Below are 20,467 nucleotides of genomic sequence, written 5' to 3' on the forward strand. Positions count from 1 at the left end.
GGCACCCAAAACAAAATATGATTTTAGTTTATAAAAAATCTACTGGGTGACTTTCCTGGTTGAGAATATGCCTTGCAATGCTGGGGACGTGGGTTTGATCCCTGGTTGGTTGGGAACTAAGATCCCACAAGCTTTAGAACAACTAAATCCACACATCACAACTAGAGAGTCCATGAGCAGCAACTAAATATCCTTCACGCCACAACTAAGACCCGAGCTATCCAAATTAAAAGAAAAAAAATCGATTGGAATAAGAGGAAAAGAGACTCTTCTGTCTTGAAAGACTGACATGGAGGGTAATATAATACACTGGAAGATTCTGTATTAATCCTCCTAACCCTCTAATCTCAACAGATACATCATGGATGCATATCTGCTTCGGACACATGTGGTTGCTTTCAGCCTGGTTATAAGAAAAAAGAATGTGTAAATATAAAGCATTATATCTTACGATATATTCTACCCATATGTTTGCCAGCTCTAATTGAATCCACAGAAAAATGTTTTTTATTAGCAACTCTTACCTTCCTACATTTTTCTCATGTCTTTCTCATTTGTATTTAAAGTGCTTCCTTGCCTTAGGTACAAATATCTTTAAATATTTGTGTGAAAGCTTTTCTTTTGGAAACTTTAAAATGATTTTTGTCAAGCTGGTAGGTTTTCTCAGTGCGTCTCTGGACCCCAAAGACTTTCTCAGCTTGAATTTGTATAGCAGCCTACCGTTGGTTCTACTCAAATTCCTTTCTTTTTCTCTTCTCCAAGCCCTCACCCGATCCCATGCTCACTTTGCTTTTCACTTCCAGTTTTTATCTAACTTTAGGAATATGAAGTACAGAAAAGCAAAGACGAATTTTAAAAATTTGAGGAAAGGGAAGAAATTAAATGGCAAAATAATGGGAACTGTTAGAGAAAAATGATCCTCACTGTTATTTTTTATTAGTAAAAAACTTGTTTACCCTTCCCTGTACCTAAAATACAAAAACTATCCAAAGTCAAGTATCAGAAGTAAGTAACACATATATTAATCTTATATAGCGCTGACAAAAATAGACATGCTCCCCTAATATGATGTAAATGTGTACTTGGTAAAAGACTAAAAAATGCTAAATGATAATGAGGTCATTAAATGGTTCAGTCTCTGCAAACTAGGGTCTGATTATCTACCTGTAAAGACATTTGGATTTACCCTCAACAATTCAACTACTAAAAACACAAATATGGGAGCTCCATAGTACATGTCCACTATCAAGTTGATTTTCATTTAAGGACACATATAACATTCTATCCAATTTACAAGGCATGCAGAAAAGAGTTAACAAGTAGGCCCGAGTGTGCTATCTTTAGAAGGGCCCAGTTTGCAAGCTGGATTAGAGTCTGGGAATTTAAATAAATTCTAAACAGCTCCCTATCTTGATACAAGCTTTCCTTAAATGGCAGAGTGGCTCACAGTGCCTAGTTTGTTTTTACAATCACAAAGTTCATGCTGCACATTGAATTTCCATCTGGGAGCCTAGAATTTAGACACATACTAAAAAGAAGTTGCCCATCTGATCTCTCTCTAAAAACCTTGGAATGGAGTAACAAGCCTTCCTCCTAGACAACATTTAACACTTGTTGTCAAACTTGTCACTGAAGGAATTAAGCATGTCCTGTGAGACTCCACTGGGCTAGGACTCTTGGAACCCTGTGCCTGGTTTCCTGCAGATTTTACTCCATGTGTAAAGCTGATTTTGCTTGGGATCACTTTGCTATACTAAAACTAGCTGTGAATACACTATATGCTGGTCTTCCCAGGTGGCTCAGTGGTAAAGAATCCACCTGCAATGCAGGAAATGCAGGTTCGATCCCTGGGTTTGGAAGATCCCCTGGTATAGGAAATGGCAGCCTCACTCCAGTATTCTTGCCTGGAAAATCCCATGGACAGAGGGAGCCTGGCAGGCTACAGTCTATAGAGTCGCAAAAAGTCAGACACCACTGAGTGACTTAGCACACACACACAGTATGCTGAGTCCTGTGAGTCTTTCTAATAAACCACCAAACTTGGGAGTGTTACCAGGGACCTCTGACACCCATTGATTTTTGTCTTTCTTAAGATATATAGATTTTAAATAAATATTTATTGCATAAATACTATGTGAATTGAATTATGCTATGTGAAACCAAGATAAGTAACCCAGGCCTATTTTAAGAAATTCAGTTTTGTGGCTATGTCTACATACAGAACTATATAAAAAGAATATCCAATTAACTGAGTCAAAGCAGAATAAGGAAAATACAGTAAGCTCTTTTCAATGCAACTTTTGAGATGTATACATTTCATCTCATTCAAATATCAGGAAAGCTCAAGGCATGTTAGTTAGAACAAGTAGATTTTGACAGGTTATGATATTTGAAGGCAAGAGAAAGAGGAGTTTTGCAGGATTTCCCTTGAAATTTTGCAAGGGGATAGAAAGTATGGTAAATAAATGAATAATATAGAATATATCAAGGAAAATGACATAATAATAATTTTTACTTGTAGCACAAAGTGGAATTTTCAAATGCTCTTGATTAGAATCCTAATAATTTGAATGTCTGATTTATAACTCATTTATATTACTGGAGTGTGTAACCATTCCCTTTCTGCAGGGGATCTTCCTGACCCAGAGATCAAACCTGGGTTTCCAGCATTGCAGGCAGATTCTTTACCATCTGAACCACCACAGAAGCCCTTTTAAGCAAAACTTATGGGTCACTGTGTGTGTGTGTGTGTGTGTATTTGCTCAGTTGTGTCTGATTCCTTGCAACCCCATGGACTGCCGCCCACCAGTCTAGAATACTAGAGTGGGTTGCTGTTTCCTTCTCCAGAAGATCTTCTTGACCCAAGGATCAAACCCACATCTCCTGCATCTTCTGTATTGGTAGGTGGATTCTTTACCACTGAGCCATCAGAGAAGCCCAGGGGTCCTTAGAGAAAATCCATCAAAATTCCATGGAATTTTAAAAGCATCTTTCTAAAGCTCTCTTAAGCTTATATTCTCTTGATTTTTAATCATGTTTTTCTTTTCTGCCTCTTTGTTCAGGTCCATCATGAGTGAGGAATGGGATTCAAACTCTACAGAAAACTGGCATTACATTTGGAATAATGCCACAACACATGATCTGTACTCAGATATCAATATTACCTATGTGAACTACTATCTTCACCAGCCTCAAGTGGCAGCGATTTTCATTATTTCCTACTTTTTGATCTTCTTCCTATGCATGGTGGGAAATACAGTGGTTTGCTTCATTGTAATGAGGAACAAACATATGCACACAGTCACTAATCTCTTCATCTTGAACCTGGCCATAAGTGATCTACTAGTTGGTATATTCTGTATGCCTATCACACTGCTGGACAATATTATAGCAGGTATGTTGATCCAGTCCAGTATTCTTGCCTGGAAAATCCCATGGATGGAGGAGCCTGGTGGGCTACAGTCTATGGGGTCACAAACAGCTGGAAATGACTGAGTGACTTCACTTATGTTGATTTGTGTACAGCTCAAAGATAATATAAAAAAAAATTTGTCCCATATCCCTGCAGCTATGGTACGGTCATCCATTCATTTCAAATATTTATGGAGTTCCAAGAACTTCTCCAAGTAGCTGTCCTCATGAGGCCTACATTATAAAGGAGGATAAAAAAAACAACAAACAAAAAGCTATATAAACAGTCAGAGAATAAAAAAAATTATGGGGAAAAGTAAAGCAAGTGACAGAGATGAGATGTGGAGGCTGATTTTTATAGAGTTCACTGACAGTCATCTGTGAATGATGACACTTCTTACTGAAGACTTTGAATTTCTTTGACAGCTCTGAGCACATATAGTATGGTAGGAATGTTATTGAGACTATTATGGATCATAAAGCTCAAAGAACTGCTAAGTGTGGTTTCCATTAATACCATGTCTTTGATATAATGTAAATAGATATTTAAACCCTCTTGGGGTTAGCTGGGCTTCCCTGGTGGTTGGGAGATTTCCAACAGTTTTTGATGGAAGGCAAGCAGCAGGACCAATGATATGTCACAAAGTGGTAGTTTCATTCATGGAGTAGTAATTTACATGTGCAGCATAAACAATGGTTCGGGTGCTACCCTAGAGGACTTCCGGGTCCGTATTACCACTTCCTAACACAACTTTATGTCCCTCCCTTGTGGCTCAGCTAGTAAAGAATCCACCTGTAATCAATCCCTGGGTTGGGAAGATTCCCCTGGAGGATGACATGGCAACCCACTCTAGTTTTCTTGTCTGGAAAATCCCCATGGACAGAAGAGCCTGGCAGGCTGCAGTCCATGGGGTCACAAACAGTTGGACACAACTGAGCGACCAAGCACAAAACATCACATTATACACCCCAGAAGTATAGGAATGGTGTATCTATGGCTCCTGGTAGAGTTTTGGTACATAGTACCTGATTAATAAATATTTGTTGTATAAACTAATGAATAGCACTCAAGATACTCATATTCCAAATCTGTATAAGAAAATATAAAAAGTATTTAGATCAAACAAGCCATATCATGGGGCTACTGTGGTGGCTCAGGAGTAAAGAATTTGCCTGCAATGCAGGAGATGCAGAGATGTGGGTTCAATCCCTGGGTCGGAAAGATTCCCTGAAGGAGAAAATGGCAACCCACTCCAGTAATCTTGCCCAGAAAGTAAACTGATGTTGAATGCCACAAAAGGGAAAGAACTGTGGTGTCGTTTGTTGTTACTGCTGTTTAGTCAGACACGACTGAGTGACTAAACAATAATAACAAAAGTCATATCACAGTTCTTTTCCATTATGGCATTCAACATAGGTTTACTGAAAAATGGAGATTTCTCTTAAGAATTTATTTCTGTTTCTTTCCTTTCTCTGAAGTGGGAGTCAGGGAACGTTTGAGTGGCTATTCTATCATAATATACTACATAAATTCTGTGTTTCCATGATGCTTGTCATTTAAAAGCAATATTTATTAATGATGTACATTTAAAAAAAATGATGTACATTTTTAAGATGTGCTAGACAAAAAGAGTTGATAAAAATTGTTGTCTCAATAAACTTAAGAAATGATCTCAATATGTCTCCCATAAATATCTATAATTAAATTACTAGTTAAGTTTTTTCATATACAGTATCCTTCCCTACCCCTGATTCCTATTCCCAGAAGGCAGCCACATTCAGCATTTTTGCATTTATTTTTGGTAATTACTATAATATTTCTGAATAACATGTTTTTATTCTAGTATATTATCCAACTGCAGAAGATGCAATTTAGTTCTCATTATCCTCTTCTACCCCAAGAGATAGTTTCCCTCACCAAACTCCACTGAACTGACAGCACTAGGGCAAAAGAATGTAAATCCATAGAAACTGTCTGAATGTGAAATTGGAAAAACAACATGACTGGTTGAAATTTGGTATAAATACCAACAGACACATTTATACAGAGCCACAAATATACATTCATTTTTCACCTCCCTCATTCTCTCAATATGAGAACATCATTCTTTTTTGTTTAATCAATATTTAGGGTATGCATTACTATTATTATATGTACCTTACCCCTGCTGAACCATGTAGAGTACTATGATAGCAACCTTTTCTCTTATAAAATGTTTTTGTTTTCCTGGATTTAATAAGGGCATAATCTTTTGATTTGTTTAATGTTTTGAGTATAGCTATCAATAATGTTTTCTCAGATTTTCTTCCAGGAGAGTTAAGTTTCTTGCCAATACCTTCAAACATATAAAGTACATATATGTGTTTTTAACACATCAAAAAGATGTAAATGAGGTGAATAATAAAGCTTCCAAGCTTGTTGTGGGGATTAGATATGTTAATAGATGCAAAATATTTATTAGAGCATATAGAATGTTGAAACTACTGTATAAGCTTTGACATTATTAATATACTGAAAAACAAAGCTCTGAATATATTAATGAAAATAATGGGAAACGTTGATTGTTCCCTGGATCTTTTAGGAAACAGTTACATGCATCTAATTTCATGTCTTTCTCTTCAAAATTTCAGTGAAATTAAAATATACATGTATGATCTCTCTGAAGACTAACTGTTCCATTTCCCTTTCAGGATGGCCTTTTGGAAGTACAATGTGCAAGATCAGTGGCTTGGTTCAGGGAATATCCGTTGCGGCTTCTGTCTTTACTTTAGTTGCAATAGCAGTGGATAGGTAGGTCAACCCCAAACTCTGAATCCAGAAAATTGAGCATGTCTGCAACTATTCTACCTAACCAGTGAAAAATGTGTCATCTACTACATTTGGGCATATCTGTTTAAAATTGTATTCATAATATATCCTTTTATATATATATATATGTAGTATATAATATATATACATATGCATAGTATATATGTGTGTGTATATATATTTGTGCATTATATATACATAAATTGTATACACAGTATGTATCCCTTTATATATATATATATATAGAGAGAGAGAGAGAGGGAGATAGGGTGTATGCATGTGCATGCTCAGTTACTCAGTCATTTCTGATTCTTTGTGACCACATGGACTGTGGCCTGCCAAGTTCCTCTGTCCATGGAATTTTCTAGGCAAGAATACTGGAGTGGGTTGCCATTTCCTACTCCAGGGGATCTTCCTGAGCCAGGGATCAAACCCATGCCTCCTGCATTTGCAGGAGCATTCTTTACCACTGCACCACCTGAGAAACCACACACACACACACACACACACACACACACACACACACACACTAAGAGTTCAGTAATAAAATAAAACTAGTAAAGTTTTCATATTTTAAAATTAAATAATTAGAGATGATTCATGTCCTAGTTTGGCCTGCTATAACAAGGTATAATACGTTATTTGATGAATGAATAAATGAAAAAATAATACTTGAAGTTTCCATAATTGTTTTACAAAAGGAGCAAAAATACCTAGAACAGCACCTATGAAGTTATCCGTAATTTAAGGGTGAGTAAATGGGAGAATTCACTGATTAGAAGACTAGATGAACACTTGGAGGTTAAGACAGAAGACCTATCACTTCATGGAAAATAGATGGGAACAAAGTAGAAACAGTGGCAGATTTTATTTTCTTGGATTCCAAAATCACTGTGGATGGTGACCACAGCCACGAAATGAAATGATGCTTGCTTCTTGGAAGTTACAAGGGAAGCCTCGTGACAAACCTATACAGTGTATTACAAAGCAGAGACATCACTTTGTGGACAAAACTCATATAGTCCAACCTATGGTTTTTCCAGTAGTCCTCTAGGGATGTGAGAGTTGGACCATGAAGAAGGCTGAGAGCCAAAGAATTGATGGTTTTGAACTGTGCTGCTGGAGAAGACGCTTGAGAGTTCCTTGGACTGCAAAGAGATCAAACCAGTCAATCCTAAAGGAAATCAACCGTGAATATTCATTGGAAGGACTGATGCTGAAGCTGAAACTACAATTGATGTGAAGAACCAACTCATTGGAAAACACTCTGATGCTGGGAAAGATTGAGGGCAGGAGGAGAAGTGGGTGACAGAGAATTAGATGGTTGGAGAGCTTCACCGACTCAATGGAGATGAAATTGAACAAACTCTGGGAGATAGTGGAGGACAGAGAAGCCTAGCGTGGTGCAGTCCATGGGGTTGCAAAGAGCTGAACACAACTTAGCAACTGAGCAACAACAAAAACAAGACTTTACATATGCTTTGAAGGAGTTGTAAAGAAAGACAACAGAGTAGTAAAAGCTCAAGCTAACTAGTCATTATATAAAGATATTAGATAAATTAGTTTGGGTTGCTTCTAAGCCATTTAAAAACTCTGTTTTCTTACCTGCAGATCTGGAAAACAGTAAGTTTCATAACATTTCAGTTTTATAGAGTCATCAAAAAAATCCTAGAAAATTCAATAGATGATAATACTTTGAAAAATGTGTTATGCAGTTGCATAGTTGTATGGTTATCTTATACTGCAGAAGGAAATGGCAACCCAGTCCAGTATTCTTGCCTGGAAAATTCCATGGAAAGAGGAGCCTGGCAGGCTACAGTTCATGAGGTCACAAAGAGTCAGACATGACTGAATGACTGAGCACATGGTTATCTTATAATGAACATAATGAACATCAATAATAACATTAAGAATCACAATGACAAAAATTAACAGCAGTAAAATGAACCAGTGTTACTCTTCATATTGATGTTGAATTTTCATGCTCCTTAGAAGATATGGAACACCAGGAGGGTGTATAAACAGAACTCATAATTGGCAACTGTCTCAGAGTCTTACAGCTCTGAAAAAAACCACCAAGACACTTGGTGGCTCAAAACAGCAATGTTCAGTACTTCCCACAACTCTGTAGATTGGCTGGGTGTGGTTCTCCTACTCTATGTCTTATAGCTGAAATTGCTCATGCTTCCACTTATACCATGCTTGCTAATGTTCAACTAACTGGCCAAAGCAAATTGCATGTCCAAGCACACAGATCATATGTGAGGGGACCACAGAAGGGCATGAAGGAAAGTATAAGAATATGGGCTCTGGAGCCAAACCACATGTGCAACAATCATGTGTGATTATGGGCAAGAATTTTTACCCTTTCTAAGACTTTTCCCCATAAAAGGCTTAAAGATACAATCCATGCAAACCAATGAAAAGGACCTTAGAACAGAATATTAAATGTTCAATATGGGCTGCTTAACACTAACATTTTTATTATATCTTTAAAATTTTTATTGGAGTAGAGTTGATTTACAATGTTGTGTTAATTTCTGCTATACAGAAAAGTGAATCAGTTGTAAATACATATGCATACATCCTTGCTTTTTTTCTAAAGGTTTATTGTATTTATTTATTTAATTTACTTTTTGGCTGTGCTGGGTCTTCGTTGCTGTGCATAGGCTTTTCTCTAACTGCAGCGAGTGGGGCTACTCTCCGTTGTGATGCACAGGCTTCTTGTTGCAGCAGCTTCTCTTGTTACGGAGCGCAGGATCTAGGTGCACAGGTTTCAGTAGCTGCAGCACATGGGCTTTGTAATTGTGGTTCACAGGCTCTAGAGCGCTGGCTCCAGTAGTTGTGATGCATCAACTCAGCCATTCTGCAGCATGTGAGATCCTCCTGGACCAGGGATCAAACCAGCATCCCTTGCACTGCAAGATGGATTCCTAATCGCTGGACCACCAGGGAAGCCTGAGTACTTTTGCTATTAATAGTGTCTGATATACTCCACTTATTCGTATTTTGAGTTGAAATTAATCTCATATAATAATTACAGAAAATGCGTCTCTCCTAATTCTAACTTTCTACGTTTTAGGGAGAACGTGGATGAAGACTGCAGTTACTGAAATTTAATTAATGACTCAGCCAGAAGTTATGAGCAGTCCTTCACTGATATTTGCCTTTCGTTACAGGTTCCGGTGTGTCATCTACCCTTTTAAACCAAAGCTCACTATCAAGACGGCGTTTGTCATCATTATGATTATCTGGGTCCTGGCCATTGCCATCATGTCCCCATCTGCAGTAATGTTACATGTACAGGAAGAAAAAAGTTACCGAGTGAGATTCAACTCCCAGGATAAAACCAGCCCAGTCTACTGGTGCCGGGAAGACTGGCCAAGTCAGGAAATGAGGAGGATTTATACCACAGTGCTGTTTGCCAATATCTACCTGGCTCCCCTGTCCCTCATTGTCATCATGTATGGAAGGATTGGAATTTCACTGTTCAAGAGGAAAGTGCCCCACACAGGCAAACAGAACCGGGAGCAGTGGCATGTGGTATCCAAGAAGAAGCAGAAGATCATTAAGATGCTCCTGACCGTGGCTCTGCTTTTCATTCTCTCCTGGTTGCCCCTGTGGACCCTGATGATGCTCTCAGATTATGTTGACCTGTCTGCAAATGAACTGCAGGTCATCAATATCTACATCTACCCTTTTGCACACTGGCTGGCCTTCTGCAACAGCAGCGTCAACCCCATCATTTATGGTTTCTTCAATGAAAATTTTCGTCGTGGTTTCCAAGATGCTTTTCACCTCCAGCTCTGCCAAAAAAGAGCAAAGTCCAAGGAAGTCTACACTCTGAGGGCTAAAAACACTGTGGTCATCAACACATCTCATCTGTCAGCACAGGAATCAACAGTTAAAAACCCACACGAGGAAACTGTGCTTTGTAGGATAAGTGCTGAAAAGCCCTTACAGGAATTAATGATGGAAGAATTAGGAGAAATTACCAGTAGCAATGAGATGTAAAAAGAGCTGGTGTGATGATTTTAACTCTGCTGTGTGATATATATTGAAATATTGTTGGTGTCTATGGCTTCGTTCTTTAGTTCTTTCTATGAATGTTAGAAACCCTCTCTGAAAAAAAGTCAACAAAATGAACCTCCTGTTTGTAATCAACCTTATTGTATTTAAAATATATACAGAAACATACACAAATTGGCATGATAAATCTATTTTCTAGGACTAGTTTTCAAAGCCTCATCTTTTCCAACTTTGCTGTGTATATATATGCAACACACATACACACACATTTTCATCAAATGGTGATAAATGGGCAGTTCTTTGCATGAGAGCATGTTTTGCAAACTCTCCTTTTGCTTTTGAATTGGAAATTTCAGACTACAGAACTATTTATCTGTGTGTGCTTTTAAAATGTACTCAGCTTTCTTAGAATAAGAACTGCAGTAGCAAATAAAGGGACACTGTATTTCTTTGTATTTAAAGGCTGACTTTTTTCCTTTTAAAAAGTACAAAGTTGGTAACAATTGCTCCAAATGAGTTATTGTTGAGTTTTAATACTTCCATAAATGAATTTAAGCCCTAGCTGAACCCACGTTTCTTGTAGAGATGATTCAGGATCCCAAGTTGACCTCCTTTCTAATAGAATCCCTGACATAAAAAAGTCAATCTTGTAATAAAGCAGCAGTTGTCAGAGGAAAGCAGCTCTCTTTTGAAGGGCTTGATCAGAGATGTTCAACAGTCATCGTAAGACTCCCAGAAAATTTGAACTGATTATTCCAGATTTCCTACTGGGCAGGACATTTAAATCTGGAAGTCCTACTGGATTAGCAAATTAATACTGCTACTAAGAGAATGGTGAACCCCTGGATTCTGCCTGGTTAGGATTATGTAGTGACAATAGTCATAAATGCTGGCTTTTATTCTGGGGTGGGATAGACCCTAGAAAATTGGGAATTATAAAATAACAAACAGTTTTGCAAATAAAAATACATCTCTGGGCTTGGACCTATCACGTTTTCTCGGGCTGTAATGTGGTTTAAGGTAAAAGCTTTCCAACACTATAGGCCTTTGAGAAGATGATTGTTTTAGTTGGGTTTATGCTATATAATATTTAAATCCGTATGTGTTACATATTTCCAAAACCTTTTTTGAATTTCATTATTTCTTCTATATCATGTCGTCTATGTGTTATGAAGAACTTATTTGGGACTTCCTTAATAACCACTTTTGTGATTATAAAATAATAAAATTTACATTACGAAATATCAAAACATATATTATCAAAATAACACCTGTTACTAGTGGAATTTTCGTGAAAAACAGAATGGTGCAAAAATTGCATGTAATTCCTCTTCAAAGGAGAAATAAAACCGTGAAAACACTATGTAGATCAGCATCCTGTATGTACATCTTTGCCAAGAGTGATTATTCAGGAATGATTATTTTGCCATTGTCTACCTTACAATATCATTAATACATATTAAATTTCTACAGTTGTGCTACTTTAATGGTGAAAAATCATTTAAACTTGTGGTTTTGATTACTAGTGTGGCTGAATATTATTTCCTGTTTCTTACTGATTTGTATTTATTCCTCTTCCCATTCACTGGCCATTTTCCCACTGTAGTTTTGTTGTTGTCTTTTATCTATTACTGTGTACTTTGGGGGGCTTCCCTTGTAGCTCAGTTTGTAAAGAATCTGCCACCTGCATTTGATCCCTGGGTCGGGAAGATCCCCTGGAGAAGGAAATGGCAACCCACTCCAGTATTCTTGGCTGGAGAATCCATGAACAGAGTAGCCTGGCGGGCTACAGTCCATGGGGTTGCAAGAGTTGGACACAACTTAGCGACTAAACCACCACCGTGCACTTTTTGTATCAACCATCAATAACAGGCAGAATTGGTCTTTTAAAAAAAAAAAAAAAACATAAAAATGGTGTCTTTTCTCTGCTTAAAAGCCATTAATCATTTCTTTTCAAATTAGGGGAAAAATAACAACAACAACAAACTCCTTATCAGGACTTACACACCTTTAGTTTTTCTGCCCCCTGTCCACCCCTTAATCTTGTCTCATATCCTACACACATCATTCACACTACTCATCTAGTTACCTAGTGGTAACCATTCTTACTGTCATTTGGGGGCATATTTACATGCTTTCTTTAATAAAGTAATGATTCTGGGACATGTACTTTATAACTTCTTATTCATTTAGTATATCAAGAACACATGTCCATGTTGTTTAATATTCTTCAAATATCCATTCCTTAATTTACTAAGTTTCCTTTCTGAGGATGAAAATATAAGCTATTTCCTAAATCTATAAAATGATGCAGTTATGTGTACCTTGTACAATACTGGGCATATTTATAATTATCTTAGAATAGACATATAAAAACACAACTGCATGTCCAAATGCAGGTACATTTGATAATGTTTTAATACACATTGTCAAATATTTCTTAAATAGGTTTTAATATTTCATACTTCCCTTAGTGGTGTAACTGAGCTATCCATAAAGCCTATCCCACTCCAGTATTCTTGGGCTTCCTTGTGGCTCAGCTGGTAAAGAATCTGCCTGTAATTATTTTGCAGACCTGAGTTTGATGTCTGGGTTGGGAAGATCCCATGGAGAGGGGAAAGGCTACCCACTCCAGTATTCTGGCCTGGAAAATTCCATGGACTGTACAGTTCATGGGGTCACAGAATTGAACATTACTGAGTGACTTTCACTTTTACTTTAGTGGTGTAACAGGGTTTGCTCACTCACACACTTATAATATGGCATATTCCATAGAACATGGACTTCCCTGGTGGCTCAGACAGTAAAGTGTCTGTCTACAATGCTGGAGACCTGGGTTCGATCTCTGGGTCAGGAAGATCCCCTGGAGAAGGAAATGGCAATCCGCTCCAGTACTATTGCCTGGAAAATCCATGGACAGAGGAGCCTGGTAGGCTACAGTCCATGGGGTTGCAAAGAGTCGGATATGACTGAGCGACTTCACTTCACTTCATCTTTACTTCATAGAACAAAATTGTCTTGTCAGTTTGGTCAGAGAGAACTTGTATACCTATGTTTGTTTCATTCCATTGTTATGCAGCCGGACATTAAAATAATCTTCATTTAATTTGATTCATTTGTATTCACTTATCTTCACTTGTATTTGTAGCAGAAGAAAACATTTCCCTTTTCTTTCTAGTTTGTTCACTGATCTATAATTAAATTGACATAAGACAGTACAGAAGGGAAACAAATTTAATTACATATGTATGGGAGCCCCATGAAGACATGAGAGGCTCCCAGAGAGTGAGGCAAATGAGGCTTTTATGCCATCCTGGACTAAGGAGAAGAAGGGTAGGCGATGGAATGTCAAAGGAGAGGAAGATAATTCACAGGAAAATGGAAAGAGAAAATATTTGTTAAGGAAATGTTTGTCACACCATGCAAAGTCTTTTTTATGTTAAAAAAATATATATATATGTATATAGATATCAATTCAGTTCAGTTCAGTTGCTCAGTTGCGTCTGACTCTTTGCGACCCCATGGACTGCAGCACGCCAGGTCTTCCTGTCCATCACCAATTCCCAGAGTTTACCCAAACTCACGTCCGTTGACTCGGCAATGCCATACAACCATCTCATCCTCTGTTGTTCCCTTATATATATATATATGTTTACAATAGCTCTCTTCCTGGTAGGCTCCCATCTAAATTATTTTAGGGAGTTAAGGGACAGATAAAAAGTTCTTCTTGAGTCTGTTGGGCCTTTATCATGTTCAGCTTGAAATAACCCACCTGCCACAATGGCATATTCTGGGGTGGCCTCCTCTGAAGCCCATCATATTCACTTGTATCTCTTTCTTAGTTAATTCCCTCTTCCTGTTCTTTACTTCCTATTTGGTTAGATTATTTGATTTTTTTCTCAACAGTGTATAAAAGTGCTCCCTAAGTCAGGATATTAATCTTTGACTAGCAGACATGTTTCAAACATTTTTTCTATTTGATGTGTGACTATGTACGTGTATATGCACAGATATGAGGACAAAGTTTCAGCCACTATGACAGAATCCTGAAACACACTGGATTCTTAAAGGATATAGATGTTGATTTTGTGCTTGATGTTAGCAGTCCAGCTCAGTGGGGACCTTATTACCACATATTAGCCTTTACAGATGAGGAACTGACTTCACAGAGGTAAAGGAAGTTGTTCAGGGTTATGCAACCATAACCCTGAACATAAACAGTGACTCATGGAGCCAAATTCTAACCCATTTCAGCATTTAATGAATATTTATTATGTGGCAGGCACTACATTAAGCTCTTTACAGGAATCATCTCATTGAATCCTTATATACTAGGAAGTAAGTTTTAATATTCACCTTTTCAAACAGACACAAAGGCTGAAGCTTTCAAATATTAACATAAGGAACTATTTAAGAATATTTATTCAGGAGTCAGATTGTCTAGGGCTGCATCTTGACTCTGCCATCTAGATATCAGTTCCTAAAATTCTCAATAACTCAGTTTCCTCAACTGTAAAATGGACATAATAATAGAAATCATTTAGCAATTTAATGCAATACCATTTGTAAATAGACTAGAACTATACCTAGTATTCTTCCATTTATTAAGAGGAAACATAGTTTGTATCAGCCTAATGTCTGTAATCAATTTTTAAGAGGCTTATTCCTACTTAGGTAAAACTCAGAGGTTGAAGATAACTGTTCTAAACTGGCTGCTTGGATAATAACCATAAAAAACAAACAATATAAAACTCAATCTTTTATTGTACCTTATGTACTAGAAAATAAATATGCATCATGATTTTCTACTTTGTTGCTTTCTTATATATTTCTAGCTAGCTTTCTTTTTCAAGCAGTATTTTTTTCAAAAAGATATTTACCTCATTACAAAATGAATTATCCTATACATATGTCTTCCAAAGATGTTTCCATGTAAACAGACAGTGCTCAAGTATACATTTTCCCAGACAGTGGGAAAACAATGGAATGGTACTGCAGAATAACAAAACGGTGAATGAACACAACAATATAAAAGTAAAAGCCCAGTGGGCCTCAGTCCATGGAGTTGCAGAAGAGTCGGATACAACTTAGCAGCTAAACAACAACAATAACAACAGTATTTTCTATTCAAGTTCCATTTATAAGATTATAACCCAGATATAACGAGGACCTTATAGTTATATATTGATTACAACATTGAATTGTTCTTGTTTTATTTCAACCTTGGGGCAGGATTCAACACTTTTCTTCACTTCCTAAAATAAATCCTCACAACAACTGCAAAATATATACCAGCCACATTTCACATCAGAATACTAAAACCCAGAGAGGCCAAATAAGGTTACTCAACAAAGAAATTTGAAACTGGTATTTAAATTCAGGAGTGCTGAATGCCAAAACCCATAAAATAATTGGTTAAAAGAAAAGTATTTTATGAATTCTTGTTTGCAAACAAATCTTAAGTAAAAATGGCATTTGCTTTTTTCAAGGCAGTTTGATGTAGATAAAGAGCACAGGCTGGAACCTGAGGCATTAAAATTTTAATTCTGCAACTTGCTAGCTGCATAACTATAGGAAATTTACCAAGATATTCTAAGGACTCACTTTCCTTATGGATGAAAAAGAACATATTTATCACATTATTTATAGAAAGTAGTACAGTGTTTAATACATATGGGAAGTTGTGGCCTTTATCAGTTTAAGTGGCAAATAATTTCAAGATATTTGATTTTGTATGTGTGTAAGGCTGTAACAACTTAAGCCCAGAGACCTGAGACAACAGTGAAAAGATAATTCAAGTTTATTAATCCTGAAAAGCCTTAAGTAGACTTACTCAAGACTTTCCATCTTAAGTACTTAAAATCAGCCACATTCATCATCTGGTAACTTTCAAAGAAATGTTACATTTTTCTATTTATGAAGTATCAGTTCTTTAAAGAAAATGATGCATTGTAGGTTCAGATGAGTTGGACTGAGTGTATTGCATCCATCGTCAAGGCGCAGTTCATGAGCTTTAGGGGGTAAATAGAATATGTGCTGTTGTTGTTTAGTTGCTGAGTCTAGTCTGCCAGGCTCCTCTGTCTGTGGGGTTTTCCAAGCAAGAATTTTGGAGTGAGTTGCCATTTCTCCAGGGCATATGGGCTTCCCTGGTGGCTCAGAGTTAAAGACTCTGCCTGCAATATGGGAGACCTGAGTTTGATCCCTGGGTCAGAAAGACCTCCTGGAGAAGGAAACGCAAGCCACTCCAGTATTCTTGCCCAGAAAATTCCATGGGCAGAGGAGCCCGGCAGACTATAGTTCATGGGGTCCCAAAAAGTCAGACACAACTGAATGACAAACACTGTACTTTTTCTCCAGGGGATCTTCCCGAGCCAGGGATCAAATCTGTGTCTCCTGCATTGGCAGGCAGATTCTTTACCCCTGAGCCACCCTGGAAGCCCTTATGCCAGATAAATCCTGCCCCAAAGACTATAAACCTTTCTCTGAACAATCTCGAACACTTTCACGCCCCTGTATTTTTGCTCATGATGTGGTCACTTTAACAAACAAAAAATGTTTTGAGGAAAATGATAGCGTTTTTTTTAAATAATAAAAAATGCAAAGACTAGTCTAGCTTTTCATTATACAGGCAAAATTGAGTGGGTCAGAAAATATATTCCATCTGCAATAACCACATAATTTACCCATTATACTGCCATTTACTGCTCCCCTATCTAACGGCAAACTTTCTACTTGTGCATCCTTCTCATTTATCCAAGAGCTTTCCTCCTGTGATTATGCATCATAAATTCCCTGTCTCATTCTTTACTAGATCATGTCTTGAGAATCAAAAATACTGTAGTGGGCTTCCCTGGAAGGTCAGTGGTAAGGAATCTGCCTGGCAATGCAGGAGACACCAGTTTGATCCCTGATTCAGGAAGATTCCACATGTAGCAGAGCAACTGAGCCTGTGCACCCCAACTATTGACCCTGTGCTCTAGAGCCTGGGACCTCCAACTATTAAGCCCATGTGCCTTGACTGCTGAAGCCTATGCAGCCTGGAGTTTGTGCTCTGCCACAAGAGAAGCCGCTGCAATGAGAAGCCAGAGCACCACAACTAGAGAATAGCCTTCTCTCTCTGCAGCTAGAGAAAAAGCTTGGGCAGCAATGAAGACCTAGTACAGCCAAAAGTAAAAAAAAATAAAATAAAATTTAATTCAGAAAATACTATAGTATCTGCAATTGTAAAATCAAACATAAGAATTTTCTCCTAAGTACTCATCTTTTTCCTAGTCCTGCTTTACTTTACAGCAAAATTCACAAGAGGTATTTTTAAAGTCAGTGTTTACTTTCTTTGCCTTTTCATACTGTTTGTGGGGTTCTCACACCAAGAATACTGGAATGGTTTGCCATTCCTTTCTCCAGTGGACCACGTTTTGTCAGAACTCTCCACCATGACCCATCTGTCTTGGGTGCTCCTGCACAGCATGGCTCATAGCTTTATCAAGTTATGCAAGCCCCTTCAGCACCACAAGGCTGTGATCCATGAAGTTGTCAACTGCAATACTTTGGCCACCTGATGTGGAAAACTGACTCTTTGGAAAAGACCCTGATGCTGGCAAAGAGTGAAGGCAAAAGGAGAAGTGGGCAACAGAGAATGAGATTGTTAGATAGTATGACCAACTCAATGGACATGAATTTGAACAAACTCCAGGAGATAGTGACAGACAGGGAAGCCTGGTGGGCTACAGTCCATGGGGTCCCAAAGAGTCAGACACGACTTAGTGAGTGATCAACAACAAAGTACTATTTTTAGTTATTCTCCATGGAGACCACTTCAATCAATCTCTTACCTCTTCCACTCCACCGAAAATGCTCTAGTCAAGGTAACATTGATTGCCATGGTGCTATCCAGTGGTTATGATAAGGCTATGATCAGGTCTTATTATACCAGACCACTTGTCAGCATTTTTGCCAACTGATCATTCCTTCCTTCCTTCAAAAACACTTTCTTCACTTAGCTTTTGAATCATCACTACCAAGGAATTTATCCTCTACCTTACTTACAACATATTCCCATCGGCCTTTCCGGGACCTTTCTCCTGTTGGTGATCAGGAACTCAAATATTTCTGCTGAGATTTAAATTTCATGTGCCAAATGAAAGGAAATTTATTTGGTAGTTAACAGAGTGATAAGATGAATGCTGTGGATGATGTGATTAGAAGATGATTTTTTTCAGCTTAGTGAAAGTAACAGTAAAGGACAAAGGCTCAAATCAGGAAATAGCCTTTCTAAATTGTTTTAGTAGGGGGCTATTATTAAAATGGGGAGAAATAATTGAAGGCTGACAGAAAAATCAATAATATTTGGAAACTGATAGGCAGTGGGAGGAAAAAAATAAAATATTTAAACTGTTATTTTGATAACCTAATCTGAGTATCTTCTTGGCATGGTTTGGAGAAAATGCTTTATTATTTTCAATACATAAAAGAGTGATCAAGGCAAATAATTTGTAAGAGAAATCCCTTGGTCAATGAGGATTAAAGTAACAAATGTGTTTTGGCATATTGTGGTTTGTGGAAGAAATGAATTGAATTCATTTTTGTGGAAGACACTGTATGCTATGCTTAGTTGCTCAGTCGTGTCCGACTCTTTGCAACCCCAGGGACTGTAGCCTGCCAGGCTCCTCTGTCCATGAAATTCTCCAGGCAAGAATACTGAAGTGGGTAGCCTTTCCCTTCTCCAAGGGATCTTCCCAACCCAGGGATGGAACTCAGGTCTTCTGAATTACAGGTGGATTCTTTACCATCTGAGCCCCCAGGGAAGTTCAAGAATTCTGGAGTGGGTAGCCTATCCCTTCTCCAGGAGATCTTCCCAACCCAGGGATCAAACCAGGATCTCCTACATTGAAGGCAGATTCTTTACCAGTTGAGCTGCCATGGAAGCCCGGAATACATTATACGTTGGATTAAAAAGGAAAGAGATACACTTTCATAGAACCCCATGTGGCCTTGTTAGGAAAGCAGGGACATTTGATATTTTTATTTGTTGTTGTTTAGTTGCTAATTCTGTTCAACTCTTTTGTAATCCCTAGGACTGTAGCCCACCAGGCTCCTCTGTCTATGGGATTTCCCAGGCAAGAATACTGGAGTGGGTTGCCATTTCCTCCTCCAGGGGATATTCCCGACCCAGGAATTGAACCCATGTCTCCTGCATTGGCAGGTGGATTCTTTACCACTGAGCCACCAGGCTCCTGCTGTCATTATGTAAACAGGTTTTGCAGAAAAGAGCTCTCTGCAGGAGGCACTTTTCTGCCTTGTCACTAACCTTAAACACTCGCCCCCCCGCCCCACCCGTGCTGTACTCATCTAGCTCTAGCACACGTTTCAGATCTTTTGATCACCCAATATCTTGCCTAACCTGTTGCTTCTTCTGATCAAAGAAACAGAAATGATGAATAAGTAATTAACAGATGACTAGATCTCTTCCCTAGTCTGCATTTCAGTAATATCTAGAACAATCTTTGTGAATAAGAAGGCAGCTAAAGAAAAAATACAAGACATCGACAAGCCTGCCCACAAGCCTGCATGCAGTAGGGGAGGTTACTACTCTGACCTTGTCTCAATGATTAACTGAGATTACTTACTTGTGTCTCTTTAAAAGGCTTCATGGCCAAGCGGAATCTTCATAGACCATTTTTTTTTTTCATTTCCCCAGACTGCCAGCATTCTGATTAAAAGCAACTAGTCTTTCTAGCAACATTGACTTCCCTGGTAGTTCAGTGGTAAAGAAAAACCCACCTGCCATGTGGGTTTGATCCTTGATCCAGCAAGATCCCCTGGAGAAGAAAATGGCAACCTACTCCAGTATTCTTGCCTGGAGAATCCCATTGACAGAGAAGTCTACAGTCCATGAGGTCACAAAGAGTTGGACACGACTTAGTGACTAAGCAGCAATCCTTTCTACCAACACACCTCTCTCTCTCACATACACACCTCTCATACTGAATTAAATTATGCCTAACAGCTAATTTCAGAACAGAATCTGATAAAATCAGAGAAACACAAACTTCTCTGTGCCTGTCCTCTCTGGGATGTTTTCTTCAGTGTCCTAATATTCATTGCTGTGAAAGATGGAGAATGAGAATTAAATTTCCTATAGAATGAAATTTTTAATTTTTCTAAGGTTAAGCTAAATAAATGTCATAGAACCACAGGTGGTTATAAGCACTCTGATTT

General features: G+C 38.0%; 1 protein-coding gene across 1 annotated transcript in view; it reads left to right on the plus strand.

Annotated features, from left to right (window-relative positions):
- NPFFR2 (neuropeptide FF receptor 2) overlaps positions 1-10,704 on the plus strand; it is a 76,657-nt gene extending 65,953 nt beyond the window's left edge. Inside the window, exons 3-5 of the mRNA XM_027544708.1 lie at positions 3,063-3,394; positions 6,103-6,202; positions 9,400-10,704. Of these exons, the coding sequence (XP_027400509.1) occupies positions 3,063-3,394; positions 6,103-6,202; positions 9,400-10,234 (1,267 nt within the window). The 3' untranslated portion in view covers positions 10,235-10,704. The remainder of the gene's footprint in view (positions 1-3,062; positions 3,395-6,102; positions 6,203-9,399) is intronic.
- Positions 10,705-20,467: the final 9,763 nt, after the last annotated feature.

The sequence above is a fragment of the Bos indicus x Bos taurus genome, chromosome 6 (genome assembly GCF_003369695.1).
Source record: "Bos indicus x Bos taurus breed Angus x Brahman F1 hybrid chromosome 6, Bos_hybrid_MaternalHap_v2.0, whole genome shotgun sequence".
Classification (NCBI taxonomy): domain Eukaryota; kingdom Metazoa; phylum Chordata; class Mammalia; order Artiodactyla; family Bovidae; genus Bos; species Bos indicus x Bos taurus.